Source organism: Megalops cyprinoides, chromosome 6 (assembly GCF_013368585.1).
Source record: "Megalops cyprinoides isolate fMegCyp1 chromosome 6, fMegCyp1.pri, whole genome shotgun sequence".
Classification (NCBI taxonomy): domain Eukaryota; kingdom Metazoa; phylum Chordata; class Actinopteri; order Elopiformes; family Megalopidae; genus Megalops; species Megalops cyprinoides.
The window spans coordinates 9,842,571-9,858,139 of NC_050588.1; the positions used below are offsets into that span (position 1 = coordinate 9,842,571).

The 15,569-nt window shown below is 44.7% G+C and overlaps 1 protein-coding gene across 1 annotated transcript; it reads right to left on the reverse strand.

The window, feature by feature from the left end:
- Window positions 1-6,011: 6,011 nt before the first annotated feature.
- LOC118779525 (BTB/POZ domain-containing protein KCTD20-like) lies at window positions 6,012-14,236 on the reverse strand. The gene is made up of 8 exons (XM_036531676.1): window positions 14,125-14,236; window positions 9,153-9,238; window positions 8,668-8,827; window positions 8,217-8,319; window positions 7,916-8,036; window positions 6,855-7,052; window positions 6,583-6,693; window positions 6,012-6,418 (listed from the first exon to the last, which is right to left on the reverse strand). The coding sequence occupies exons 1-8, from the start codon at window positions 14,133-14,135 to the stop codon at window positions 6,126-6,128; spliced, it is 1,083 nt and encodes a 360-aa protein (XP_036387569.1). The 5' UTR covers window positions 14,136-14,236; the 3' UTR covers window positions 6,012-6,125.
- Window positions 14,237-15,569: the final 1,333 nt, after the last annotated feature.

Genomic DNA, 15,569 nt, shown 5'->3' on the forward strand with positions numbered 1-15,569 from the left:
GAGCTGAGCGCCCATTGGCTGGAGGGTGGCTGTGGACCGAGGGGTGACACTAGTCCAGGCCTGCTCTCTCTTTTCCATCGCAGTCCTGGCAGAGCAGGTTGGCACCTTGCAGGTTGTTGAACAGTGTGTTGAATATCTAAAACTACTAAACCAGCAGTGCTCAGGTTTGGTCCTGGAAAGCCATTGCTGAATTTCATCCCAGCTCAACTTTTCAATCATTTTTGGTGGCTAACAAACTTAAAGTCACATAGGTAAATTGTATAGTCCTCACTTTATTCAAATCTTACGCAGATTTGAAAAAACCAAGTGTGATTTGCTGGCAACATGGTCTCAGTGTTTATATCTGGGGACCGTAGTGGACACTAGACACCAACAGTAATGATGTAAGTCCACTTACACAAAATGCTCTAAGTTGAAGGACTTCTAGATAAATGTAATGTCAATGGATTAATAGCTCACACAATAAAGGCAATTAAGTGTTGAGCTGGAACAAAAATTCACTGCACTGTGCAGCTGTCTGTGACCTCGATTGGCACTCACAGATAACCATGCAGTACTTTCATTTTGAATGTGTGAAAAAACAGTTTCTTCCGAGATTGCTGGCATCCACGTGAATAACAATCGGGCGCTTCCAGGGTGGACTGCCAGCCCATGTGGATAAATGCAATGTGACCGTTTTTCCTTCCTTGAAGACAGAGACTGCACAGTAGGTGCCGAACAGTTTCCCTGTGAGCATGTTGCGATGTTTTAACAGCACGTCGGAGTTCTTCTCCATTTTTGTACCGCTTTGCTTTGCCATTGAAAATGCCACGTCTGAAGCTGCAAGCACCTGCTTGACGCAAAGCCGGTTTGAAAGAACAGGCCCTTTCACAGTGTAAACACCAGCTTAATATCAAGGCCAAAGTGGGAGAATGAAGCTGAAATTTCAACATTGTGCGGACAGACATTATGCTGTCTGGACTGGAGTTATTTATAAGTGATTGTCAAACTGGACTCGCCACCTGTTTTATTTAACCAATAAGAAAGGGCGCAGACGTGTCGGCCGCAGAACATCTTCAGGATATGAGGTTCTTTAAATAGCAGTTTCTTTGTGATGGAAAATGTGACCTTTAAGATTTTGGCGGTGCTTTTATAAGGGGTGAAGTGAGGTTGGCTACAGCGCTAATGTAGTCACACTCTTATGCTGCTCTGTCTCTTTGTTTTCCCTGTTTTATCCTTTCCTTTCTTCCAGAATTGTCATGTTATTTTCAAAGGTACAGATGCCAAAAAAAGAACCGGAGGGGGGAGGTACACAATTTGTGGCCTGTGGAGGTGAGCCTGCTCTCTCCCAAATTATTTTGATTCTTTTTCCTGTGCCCTGGTCAACTGCTCTTCCAAAGGCAAGAACTCAGCATCTGCCTCGCAGGGATGGTAGCTAAAGCTGAAAGCCGCGCTCTCATCTATGCCACCGTGTGTGCAGCGCACTGGGCTTGTTACTTCTTTAGCTGTTAGCAAAACTGTCTTAGCAAAACGAGCTCTCTTACAATGGAAATTGTGACAACCTGTACAAAGTCTTTTTTTTTTTTTTCTGAAAGGCAAGATGACATGGCCCGTTTTGCTGGGCCGAGCTCCTCCACCCTGGTCTGTCAGGCCCACGGGGTTGGCGGGGGTCTTGTCACATCCAAGCACTTACCCGTTCAACGGATCAGCGTTTTGAATGGAGCTTTCGTCTCCCGAGTCGTTGGAGCCTTGGAAAAAAAACCACTGGTTTTGGCCCTCAAAGGAGCGTGATCGAGGAGAGAATGTATCATGCCCATCATGCCGTGCCCAGCCGTCCAAGCTGTCATGTGACTGAATGTAACATCAAGCGCAATAATGTTCTTTATATTACAGGCTCAAGAAGGGCTAAATCACAGTACTTGTTTGTTGTTTTTATATGCACAGTATTTCACTTTTTATGCACTGCGGAGACTGGGATGTCTAGGCAGCGTACTTTATTTTTTATTATTTAAACGTATGAACAACACAAACTTTTTTGTGTGTGGCTTGCAAATGGTTCTTTGATTGTATATACAGGCAGAGCGGCCGCTGTAGAACATGCTGTATTTTCATTTATTTGTGCGTGGGAAGGGTGTGAGTGCAGAGAGTGAACGGTGATTTTGAAACGACAAATCGATGCAGCCTTTGCCTCGCTGCGGATGTGTCCTGCCACAGAGGGATGAACCTGTCCTTGTAAATAACCTGCCCGAGTTTTATTTGCATGATAAACTATTTTTTTGGATTATTTTATTACTTCTGTTTTCTGTTGCTTTGACTGTCGAGGTTAAAATGAAAGGCGTATAAATAGGTGGTGGAGTGAAAGGGAGTCAGTTTGTGTGAATGCGACGCGTACCTGTCTCTCTCCTGCCGCTGGAGCGGTTTCACATTCCTGTGTTTGATGCACAGTTGATGGGCAGAAATGTACTCTGCGCTGGAAGTGTTCACTGCTGTTCTGTTCTGGGTTGATATGGCTTCCCTAACACGGCTGTGAAAATGTTCTTTTGTTTCATTGTGTCAGTGTGTATTTGTAGCTATAGCCAGAGTGCAGTCCTGGGTTATTTACAGCGGAGTCTTTGCCTATTGAAAGCTGGAGACGGACCAGTGCTCGGATGCGCGCGAGCGCTCGGAGGCGCGTGCGTGCGTCCCTCGGTAATGCGGCATGTCCGGTGCGCAGGGAGCGCGACTTAAAACGCCTCATTTCTAGGTTTGAGGGACATTCCGTTCGCCGCTGAGGAATGGGGCATTCGCTGGGGAGCTGGGGGTGGGGTGCTAAAAATATTTTGCCGTGTTTGTACAGTCACACCATTTGGAGACAAGAATGCAGACGTGATGGTAGGATATGGGGGGGTGTTTCTGCAAAGTAGGGTCTGCCCCAAATGGCAGGAGACAGGGTTTTATTTCCTGCTTGGGGTCAAACGTTGCATGACCACTGACCAGGGATGCGGTTTGGTGTGTTTTAAAGCTCCACTGTGATCTCTGGCTACTGATTGGCTCACAGTGTGAGGACTGTCTGAGCCTCGTTATGGAGAGGCCAAGTATGAGCAACCACTGCTATTGTCTAAATACATACGCTTTAACCATTCTTCCCCTCTTCTAAGATGGGACTTTAAGAGTGCTGAAAATAACCCTGGACTGTTTCACTCCTAGACCAGAATAACAAACATTCTGAAACATTTTTGACCATGCATCCTCAGCTCCATTCCTGTTGGGCCATATGTCTGTTCTTCTTCAGACCTATTTGGCTCTCCTCACTGGTCCATTGATTTAATAAGCTATGTACATTTACGGATGCTCCCGTATCACTGCATAAAAATATTTCTTAAGAACAGAGCGCAAATGCATCTTCATCTGTGGTTCATTAGTTGCAGAAATGTTCGGTGATGTCAGTGTTGAGGTCCATTAAAGAATTTGAAGCAAAAATCAGCATCTGTATTGCCTTCTAAGAACCAGAGCCAGACAACCAAGTTGTACCCGCAGATCTTGACTGCACATGTATGGTATACTGTAGGATTGCCTTTCTGAGGGAAATGGATCATGTATGGATGTGTATGTGTGTATTTCTATTTTTTTTCTTTTGTTTCAATCAATCATGTCTCTTTTTTCTGTCCATCAGATGAGAAAGCAAAGCTTGTTTCTTTGAAAGGAGCATTAAATGCTGGCTGAATGCTGGTAGTCTTTCAAAAGCATTCAATAAAATACCATTGTATATAATTCTGTTATATGTCTTCCCTCTGAATCATTCCAGTCTTTGAGGATACCCTTAATATGACAGGTCTTATGAAACAATATCAAGTAGCGGATTAATTCACTTTAAACAATCAATAAATCCCTCAGGCCCAGATTATGTACGTTTTTAGAATTTTGAGGCACCCGTGTATTTAGAAAGGATACTTATACACTGAAACACCTACACACAGCAGCACACTAAACTGAGTTTTTATAAGAAAACACAAAATACCTCAAGGTTACACTGTTAAGGAAGATTTCTGTAATAATGTCAACAACTGAAATCCCCACTTTGTTGTACAGTGTATCATTTATATTTTTGTCCATTTACATATGGACAGGTTCCAAGAATAGAACAAACATTATTCTTGATGCAAAACTTAAACATTACAATAAGGAAATATTACATGCCAGTTTCTACATACACCGAATAGAGTGTTTACTTTCATACACTGACATTATTTGGGAAGGACAAGAACAGTTCAGGCAAAAGCGGGGAGAACACTTTGAATGGTAGTTTACATCGGCCAGCCAGTTTTGCATTAGTCAAAATTCGGATGGTACAGTCTGGTTCATTAATGATAAAACAGTCAGGAACTACACAAACTCTCTTCTGTACCATCACTCCCGAACCCGATCTCATGGGTTTAGTGTTTTTGTAATATCCATAATTTAACACTGATTGTTTACACGAGTGTATAAACCATATGCATATAAACTTACTGACCTGCCTTCGTATTTCAGTTTTCAGAGAAGGAGTGTAGAAGTAACTGTTTTCAGCAGTGAGTACTTATTTACAGGAAACCAAGCTGTGGACCTACAGCATGTGGATTGATCCTGTGGGCTGTACACAGCTCCAGGCGTCCACAGTGGCCAGCTCAAATCCACACTGCTATGAAGAAAATCGGGGGATCATGGTCTCATAGCTCAGTTTAATCCTCCTTACCCCAAACAAAATTGCCTTACCATTGCCCCCAACACGAGACGAAAACTGGGGCCCACTTTTCTGACTTTCCCTACTCAAAATGATACTGATCAGTGTGTAATGGAAAAGTAGGATGTGCAGCACGTTCCCTTAAATGACAAACCTAAACGGACACATTACAATCTTAACTGCACACCAATATGCCACACGGAACTGTTCAATATTATTAAATGCATTTTTGCATAGGCATAAAGATAAAATTGAACTTGGCATAACTTTTTAGAATAATATAAAATGGGTCATTTGTAATTTAATTTCTTTGCTCTCAAAAATTGATCTGTAATAGGATTACCAATTGTGAATATTTTTATACACTGATTGATTAAAATAACCCATTCCAATAAAGTTTATGGTCAAAGAAGGAGCCATTTTGCAAACAATCAATCGGATTTGTGGTAATCACATCACTTCCCAGCATGCCTGCAAAAATAAGGAATCAGGACCTTGACAACGAGAACACAAGACCTTTGGTCAGCAAATTTGATCCATATACATTTCTCATTGCAGCTGGAATTGGAAGTTGGTTCAGGGTACCCTGCTATCGATCCCATGAAAGTACTATTTCAGACTCCCACACTAATCCTAACATCTGTACCAATGTGAGACCAACTCTGCATATTCACTGCAATCAAGCCCTCACATGATCCTATTTCAACTTGCTCCGACACTGCAGAGGACAGAGATTCACTTTATGTCCGCAATCACAGCTGTGAATTTTTGAGCCCCAACACATACCATCTTTATGACACGCTGTCGACCCTCAGATAAAAGCACACAAACTGATTCTGATACTTTCATATCCACAGAGTCAGATGGACTATGTATGCAGGCATCAAAGTGCAGTTTGTGGTGCAGCCACAAGACGGCGCTAACGCACCAGCCCCACTGTGCAGCCTACCATTGATAATGTAGTCCTCATTTCAGCATTAATCCCCCTTTCTCTTTATCAAAATCCAGGTGCAATTTAACACAGCTGTGATTTTGGAGGTTTTTATGTCGTACTTCCATGTGACACACATAATCTTGTTCCTCCTGCCTTTGGCCTCCCCTCCAGCAGAACCGTGAGTACACACCTGCATGAAGCCCAGATCTGTTCTTGCTGGAATGTCAGCGGGCTTAACTTGCCAAGGCAGCCTGCTGGAAGCTGACGCCAAGTCCTCCTCTGGGGAGAGCTGCCTTAAGAACCCGTTCTCCAATCTCCCAGTCACCTTCAAAGAAGCTGCCGAGCTTCCTGGGTTCCTGTTATCTATGGAGTGAGCACAGCTGGCTCAGTGTTGGCAGGTGGACATCGGCGTGATTCAGTTCTCCGGTGCGCTGCTTCCATTACCAGCTCCGGTGGAACGCAGTCGGTGCGGCGGTCACTCGGAGGGGGTCACAGGTGGGGGTCGCGTACGCCTCAGCTGTCGCTGGGGGCCTGGGGGGTGGCGAGGAGGCGAGGGGCGGGCCCGTTCAGGCGGTCCAGCTCGTCCACCTGCGGGGTAGGGGTGGCCCCGCCCCGGGACGCCCCCTCCGCCATGGCGGCCAGGTTGGGCACGCTCTTGCTGCGCACGCACTGGAAGTCGACGTGGCGGCTCTTTCCCTCCTCCTTCTCCCAGGACAGCTGGATGAAGGGCCGCTGCACGTAGTTGTAGATGACCTCCGACTTCCCGCCCGGCCGCCTCTTCACCTTCTCCTTGCAGGTGGGGTACCCTGGGAAACAGAGGGAGCTAAACTCACCAGGAAATAGGTGCTAAATCAGGGATCTGCATATATATGATATATAATAATCAGGGATACACACTCACATCTCAGCTATATATGTATCTCTTGTGCCGGGTAAACTCATGGAGCAGCAGCGGGGAAGAGAGACTCACCTTCGATGCCGATGCGAATGTTCTTCAACCCTCGCTCCTTTAGCAGCGCTTTGGCCACGTCCCTGTTCTCGATGTACTTGAAGAAGCGGTAGAGCTTTGTGCTGTAGAGAACTGGGGAAGAGACCAGGGTGCGCATGAGTCATCAGGGAGGCACCCGCCCCTGCATCGAACGAGCACTGACTGACCCGTACTGCTACAACCACCTTTAGTGAAAAGCACAAAGAGATCAGAGGACAGGGAGCAGAGATGAGTGTTCGTAAGGGGCTCCTTACTTTGGGAGTACTCCTCGCCCATGGGCGGGGGGTGCTCCTGGTCCCAGTCGACCGTGTCGTCGTCCGTCAGCACCACGATGTGACACTCCCGCTCGCCCTCCTGCGCGCTGGCCACCATGGCGGGCACCACCAGCTCCTCCAGGAAGCCCTCGAACTGCTTGCGTGCCCCGTCATTGGACAGCTCATGCAGCAGAGCGCCTGGGAAACGGGGAAAAAGAAAGGACCTGACCGTCTGCCTTCAGCGCTCGCAGACTGAGGAGCGTTTTCATGCCCAGTTCACCCGCCAAATTGTTCATTGTGTTAGTTTTGGTCATGTTCTCTGGCTGCTGATAGGATCTCATCAGATTAGTCAGGTTTTGGTCCTGATTACACACTAATGCACACACCACAATCATGTTAAATTTTCTACGTCTGGAAGCCCTGGCTGACTTACCCAGCCCTATTCCTGGCAGAACAACGCCAATATGTTCTGCTGTTGTGGGATCCCAGTCACGATCGATAACTGACACAAACTCAGGCCATAGGACTTAGCCTGTGCTCAGAGTGAACGAGATGCCAACCGAGCCACTCAAGACTCCTTCTGGTATTTTTTCAGAAATGTCACATTTTACGGAAAACCTCTAGTCACACAGGACTGGCTTTCATACCATATGTATTTTACCATACCATTCACCTGTATATTCAAAATATACATTTGATTTTAATTTATGCACTGTCTGGTACAAGACAGAAAAATACTACAATGTAATATTCATTGAAGAAAGCAAAAAAGGGGTACTAAACTAAGACAACCTTTTTTAGCACTCCATGGATAAATTAATTTAACTTTTCAAGGTAATGTCAATTAGCAGGAATGTGAACCGCTACTTTAACATATTAACAAGAGGCTTCATTGCAGCTTTGGAAAAAGTACACACGTGTAACAATCAAAGCCTGCGTTTCCCCAAACACGTCTTAAACAGACACCACATGGTCAGCAGTTAGATGCTATTGAGTACGATTCGTGAAAGCTTAGCGGCCTCAGGGTGACAACAAGTGGGGTCGGGAGAGGCTGCACTCACTGAGGTCCCGGCACTTCACCGTGCTGTAGTCAAAGTTGATGCAGAGGTAGTCACAGGCTTCTCGTAGCTCTGCCACCGAAACGCCATCCGGGCACCGCAGGACCCCCGTTCGGTAAAAATCCTGAGGACGAGGGAAAGACAGAGAGAAAGAGTGAGGGAGAGATCTTCATTCATTTCCAAAAAAAAAGAGAACATTCTGATGTCACATTTTCTTGACTGACTGTTGCTCAGAGAGGATTTGACCCTATCATTGTAAAAGAAACTGCTGTCTTTCAAAAAAGGCAAAGATTCCGCAACTTACGAGGACGACTCGAAAGATGCTGGCGCCGATGCCTTCTGCGATCTCGAATTCGCCCTTCCCATTGGGCCGCGTGAAGTTGTGCTGCCGACCGGGGCCAAACATCCTTCATCGAAATAAAGCGTGTAAACTTTAATGTAAGCAAGGACTGATCAGAACACCCTGGCCAATCAATTACTTTCAAACCAAAACAATGTGCACGTGGAAATACTGGCCCAATTCTGTTGTTATTGGATTATCTGAGGACCCAATAACTGGACCAGCTACTGGGCCCTAGCCTTGTGGCCATATGCTCAAAAACCTCAGTGACTAATTCAGGGAGACTAAGATAATCTGAAGGATTGCAGGACACCTGGATCAGGACTACCCACTGTGAGCGCGCTCATTGTTCAGCGTCACACTATGGCGAGATGTGACATGTGGGAATATCCTCAGCAGGCAGCTGGTGACCTACCTTCCCAACATGGTGTCCGGGTGGGCGGTAAAGACTGCCGGGTCCACCACGAAATGAGTGCCGTCCACCACCAAGGTGACCCTCTCGCTGGGGGGAGGGGCCGGGTCCACTCTGCTTTCCAGCTGTTCGCTCATTTCTGGCCCGCTAAACCTGCTGCCCTCTGTGTGAACAGGACCGAGTAACACCCCATTTCACTCCTAAAAAATTAAACTACAAAAATTTACAGGCAAAATCGATCTTTTCTCCTCCGTAGGCCACAACCCAGGAGCTAATGTCTTATACTGGCTCCCTGACAGAGCTAGTTTTAAAAAGAGCTTTCTTTTCTTTTTACAGAATCATTTTCAGGGTTGACGTTACGGCTGTTCACAGTAGGCAGTGCCTTGGATGAATGCCATAGCAATAAAATAACCACATGAATGAACACTGCTCAAAGATATTTCTCGTTATGATGTGAAACTTGTGCAATAATGAGTGTCGTAGCTCACCGAGTTGCCTGCCCTCTTGTAGGATCCCCCCTCTGTCAAGGAAGGGTGCCCCCTGGATTTCCTCAAAGGGTCTGCTGTTCTGGGACCTACGGACATACAGGCTGGTCTGTTATGTAATGGGTTCCTGTGACGCCGTTCATGCATATACTTGCGTAAAACAAACACAAATGTTTCAGCCTTCTGGGTACACCCATGACAGCACCTGACATGTCATGAATCACACAGAACATAGAGTCATATTTCTAGGAAAAAGAAAAGCTGTTGGGAATAAGCCTTCAGGCAGTGATTAGGTGTGTCAAAACGCCAGTGTAATACGACTCCAAAACCAAAGTTTGCCAGCAATTTGTTTCTGATTGCTGGAATTGTTGTTGTTTTCCACAACAAATCTCAATCACAAAGCAACAGGTCACAGTTCTGGGACATCTCTGTGGGCTGGTGGATGGACGCCTCAGTGGATGCCTACCCTTGTAAGGCAGCAATCCTCAAGCAAAAAAAACACCAAGCTTGGCAATCGCGCAAAAGGCAAAAATCACATGGTGATGGCAAGGGCTGTGTAGAAGACACCATCAACTACAAGCAGATGTGACCGCATTTTTTTTTCAAACTCAATGGTGTGGAAGGCCAGTAATGCCAGTCTCCATGAGACATCCCTGACAGACATTTCACAGCCCACAGAGCAATTATTCGGAGCCACAGTTTGCAGCACATCCTTGCAGCAGTCTTCTGATGTCAGTATCTTTTATGAACATTTCAGAAGAGCTCTAATGCAGAGCATCAGTGAAGTCACCTGCCTTAAAGGGAAAATAATGACAGCCATGACTGTTCTTCTGGTCTGATGCCACAGGAGTGTTTTTAGAGGACTGAAAATGACACCACTTGTGAGCGCAAGCATGCACACACGCGCACACACACGCACACACACACACAAAATCCTGCAAAGCGCATCAAGGCAGAACGTTTGCCATGAGGGAGTGATCAGACTCATCAAGCTTTCAAACGCCTCTCTGTCCAAAAACTCTTGGTTTTAATGACCCAGTTGAACAAACGCCAAACAAAAAACCAAAGACAAAGCAAAAGCTACTTACGCTGCTACCTCCAGAATGCATTGTATTGTGTGTGCTGGCAGGGCTCGACAAATGCTGTCAGCTCTTCTCTTAACCAGCAGATTTATTCCACTGATAATTACCCAGACAAACAGAGGGAGGATTTCTGGAAAGGGGAAGGCGGATGTCAAGGCACTTTTCATTTCCTCCCTGGCTCCTGCCCACCCCGGCCGAAGCAGGCGCTCACACAAAGCACACTGACCGGCCTTTCACGTCAATAACCAACCCCAATGCAAGGTACTTTGTGTGAGCCAATTAGAGTGGCCACATCTGCTTGAGACTGCTTAGACCCTGGAGGCGGGATTACTGTATACGAAATGACTGTTCCCGTAAGCATGCGAAAAGTGCCACATCTCGTCACGTTCCTTCTCGGTAACAGACATAAAAAAAAAAAAAAAAAAAATCAAAATGTGACTGTGACCTCAAAGAAACACGTATTCTATTCACTTGAGAAAGAGGACACTTCAAAGCCTTTGGGCAATAAAGGAATCTGATCCCCCTAAACTCAATATCTTTGAGAATCTTTTGTGAGATGGGACAGGGTTTGTTAAGTTCACTGCAGATTCATAGGACACTTCTCACATACACTGATTAACCCTGGTGAAGGACTGAGACGACAGTTTAGTCACAGCAGAAATATTAGCCGTAACTTTGAGAAACTGAAAATACTTTCACAAGTTTGGCCTAATATTGTTTGAAGTAAAACAAGAAGTATGGTTTGAGATGTGGGACAAAAGTAACACTGGCTTAAATTTGTGGCTGAAAGTAAAGGCGAAATCCATTTCTGCTTAGATTCAGTGGTTCTTTGTCCTTTGATTGAATCTCTCAGAATTTGTGATAAAATCCCACATAAAAGCTAATCAGAATAAAAAAACTAGGCTAATAAAAAGAAAGGCCCAGAGAACAGTAGCTTGGACAAGAAGTAAAACTGATTTACATGTTCAACTAAGACCGCTTGAATTGAAACATTGTGTCTGATTGAGGCAATCAGATCAATTTGCAACGCAAAAAAACCCCAACTTTCTGTGAGCAATTACAGTGTGTGGATTATATCATTTAAACAAATGTTCCCCATAGTTCTCCATGAAAACAGGAAGGTATCCCAAACCACTGCCTTTTAACAGTTTCATCACATTACACTTGAAACTGAAACCCATGAGACAGTACCTTGACAAGAATGTTTAAGCATCAAAAATATATTTGGTGTACCTCAAGGTATACAAAACACAACAATTAATACTTACAACTTAATCCTAGGACTAGTTTAGGTTGAACAAGCTGTTATTGCATCATGATATTATTGTATAATATTATATTATTGTAAAATAATGAAATAATGAAATTTTCCAGTGAGGTAAATCAAAACAAAGATTGCAGATTACACTGTCTTTTGCACAAATCTTTACACAAAATGCATGCAGTATAATGCTTGCCAATGCTTGACACAGGAGAGTAAAACTCTATGTTTTCTGTAGCCATCCAGTCAACTACCTTCTAGTGGCCCTCTGCTGTTACAGTATCACTACTCTCCATCTGCTGCCACGCATTTCCTGTACTCTCCCATTTCTTCAAAACTGTCTCACTTCATGGCAATCACAGCACACAAGAGCAGGGAGAAGAATGCTGGTCTATGTTAAGCCTAAATGTCCAAAATACCACTTCACTTACCAGGGCTGTGACTGGAGGAAATGATCAGCAAAAGAAATTTTGACAGGTACTGATGAAGGTATGGTAATCACACTTGCACAGTAAACCAGACTGAGCCGTGTGTCCTCCGAGCTTACCAGAAGCAGCATGCAGAACATACGGACACGCTGCATTAGGATGGCAAAATCCTATTACAGCAGTCGGGAGAAATCCAATGACTTACTGTGACTGGGGCTTCCCTGTCATTAGTCCACCCGACAGGTGGTTACACAGGTAATAAAACCGAAGTCGTTTTCTAAATTCTGAGTGCATATACACTATATAAATATACAAACACATACGAGATATACATATATACATTTGCGTATACAAACGCGCACACACACACATCCATGCATGCATGCGCACACATACATACAGAAAGCGATGAGGGAATAAAACATACATAGAAAACAAGTTAGCAAAGTGTCTTTTCAAGCAGGACAGGAGGGGAGAACATTTTTGCTGGATCCCGAAGGGCTTTTTCTGACACGGCTCCACAGCGCAGGCCCCCTAGGCTGCATATTTATACACATCTGCACGTTTTCCAGCGCCTGCTCTAAAATTACACGTGCGGCACCTCCCCTCCTCCTTTCCCTCCAGTGAACCAGGGCAAGGGTTGTTTTGATTCGGGCCCCTGTGTTTGCTCAGTGGGGTGCTCTGCTGTGCCAGTGGTGAGGAAAAAGGTATTTGCGTGGGCTTTTTTTTTGGGGGGGGGGTTAGGGAGACAGGAAGTGAGGAAGTGTGGTATGCAGGAGCTGAAGGGGGCCCACCCAGCTGTGGGGCACCACTCCGCATGTGACGCTGGAAAGGGTACATTGACTCCCACCTCCTCTCAGGCACCTGGACCGTGCAATTCCAAATCCAAGAAGGGCAGCTGGCTGACAGGTCAGCGTTCACCTATAATTAAGCGTAATTTCATTCTGTGGACTCTAAACTTAATGGGCCATCTACAGCCACCAGTTTCATATCGTATTGGTAACTGCTTCTCCATTTACAAAAAGGTTATTTCAAAGGCTAGGTCAGGGGAGCAGGTATAGTGAACTGAGCCTATCAATGGGTTCACCAGCTGCAGTTTGGGCGCATACTGATCCTGCCTGATCAGGATAAAGGAGAAGACTGAGTCTACACTAGTGAATACAGGAAGCCCATTACTTGGAAGCACAACAAGTGAATATGAACTGCCGACAGCATCCTGTTGTAAGTGGCAGGAAGCAAGCATACCCTTGAAAAATCTATTCAATAAGAAAATACCACACAGAGAGACCTGAAATTCCTGACTTCAGCCCTTTCTACTAAAGAGTGGTAGCAGCAGCAGTTTATGCAATTCAGGGGAGAGTATGTGGTATTTTGGACAATCTACTGTCTCTAATCATATAAAACTAATATACAGGGGCGTCTTAGCTGGCTTCCAAATGCTGGAGCAATTTGGTAAATTTCTAGACTTCCAAAAGCTTCATAAATTCCCAATGGGCTTCCAGTCATACTGCACAACCTTTCATCTGGCTTGCATTTTATTTTTTTCGTTATAGCAGACGTTCCAACAGGCATTTTCAACATTTTATGGTCCAAACATGCATGGTGGGGAAATAGTTCATAATCATATCATGTCGCCTGCAAGCAAGCTGTTTGCGCTGTCGACACATAATAGGTTTACCGTCTTTTACTGTATAAAACTGCATAGTTATATAGCCAGTTAAAAACTGCAAACCAAATATCAAGCAAGACCCCCTAAATACTTTCCATGGCTATCATTTTACTGTATTTATGTACTTACACACATACACATATAAATATTGCTCGAAACAGAAGCTATAGTTAGGGGGAAACAGAAGCTAGTGATAGCTAGCCTGCCAGCTGTGCTTGCTGAAACTTGCTAGCTTGCTCTAACGTTACAGCAGGCAGCTAGTTGCAGACGGTATCCCGCTAGCAAACTGTATGCCAAGTTGTCATTGATCAACAGCTGCAAGCAACTTGTCATATAAATATACCAACCCCTTAGCATCTTCCACACTTTGCTCCAAGCCTAGCGATATAATTATGTCCTTTATGTACATGTACAAACTCGTTAGCTACTAGCTAGCTGCATGCTCAAATGCACAGTCATCAGCTACAGGTTGCAAAGCGAGCTTGCCCACTGGGGAAAATACTTGGTAACGTTAATTACCTAGCAAGCTACTTACGTTCGTCTCATGTCCTCGTCGACGTCCAACACATAACTGAAAAAGAACTGTTCCGTGTCCAGACAATTTCAGGATTGTGCGCTCGGTGCCACCGCTCTCTGTAAATTCTGGATTGTGTTCTGAGCGTTCAATTTAGTTCACCCTTTCCTCTCCTCCCCTGCACCTCAAGTGCACACCTCGGCTGCTGCTACCAAAATAAAAGTCTTTCACACCCCCGCGGTCTCACCTCTCAGAAAAATGCTGGTACACACTATGTCATACCCCCATACCTCAGCGGTGCCTAACCGCCCGTGAAAATAGGGTGACCATACGTCCTCTTTTTTTCCCGGACATGTCCTCTTTGTGGGACCTAAAAAATGCGTCCCAAAAAGAGGACACGTCCGGGAAAAAGAGGACTTATGGTCACCGTAGAATACTACTGTGCAGCAAACTAGTTCATTGACTGTTTTTTAAATACTCTTAAATAAACCTTTGTTTAGATAGGAAAATAGTAGAAGAAGTCTGTAAGTAGCCTACAAAAATACCAGCAAAATCTCAAGGACCTAAACTAAATTTGTCTCGCTGCCCTGAAAGTGTAATTCTGGTTTCCCCCAATTATAGCCAGCAATTATGTTTTGATAGTGTATTAAATACAAATAGGACACATTCGGCCGTTTATGCACCCATGGCAAAGCCACAAGGATTATGCCGTCTAGCCAATCAAGAACAAAGTACCATAAGTGTTACTGACCTAATAAGCATAGTTACACAAATTCAGCCGAAGCCTTCGGCTGTCACGATTAAAGTGTTTACTTTTCTTAACCGCCAACCCAAAAACGGGAGAGGTGAAAAAGCAGGTTCGACTTCATCGTTTTGTTAAGTCGAGGCGTGTCCGACGTTTAGGAGAAGGAGACGAAGGGGTATCAGCGTCGTTTACATATACAGGCCTTAAAATGAAAGTGCTGTTAGGAAGTCTAAATGGCACCAATGCAAACGAGCCACACAAATGAACCACACAGGATTTCTACTGCAGTAAAAAAGAGTTCTGTTCAAATTAATTGATTTATGTTATCATACAAAATATATAACACAGGTTTTCAAAGCCAAATTCAATGGCTGTTAAAATGATGCCAAACTACTGTATCTGCTAGTGTCACCATGCTGTACAGTAAAGGGATGCTGCAATCCAACAGCTTCCCTGGACCTGGAAAAAATGGGTCATAAGTAATAAGAGGTTCAAGAGCTTGGTTAGAATTAAGCTCATCAGCGACAGTGCCTCCTTGAGGATGGTGACACCAGGATCAAGTCATGAAACACCCAAAATGCCCAAACAGCTTCAGGGATGACAAAACCATTATATACATGCTTTGAGGCAAAATATCTTTATTCCCATTACAGAACAAATCCAGACCCAAACAAATTCAATTGCACTCCAAACTGAGACGGCTTACATGCTTGAGGTCATT

Coding starts and splice junctions, on each gene's coding strand:
- LOC118779525 (XM_036531676.1), bottom strand. Junction 8,828..9,152: donor ACAAGAGGGCAGGCAACTCG/GTGAGCTACGAC, acceptor CTGTTCACACAG/AGGGCAGCAGGTTTAGCGGG. Junction 8,320..8,667: donor CCGGACACCATGTTGGGAAG/GTAGGTCACCAG, acceptor ATTTCGATGAAG/GATGTTTGGCCCCGGTCGGC.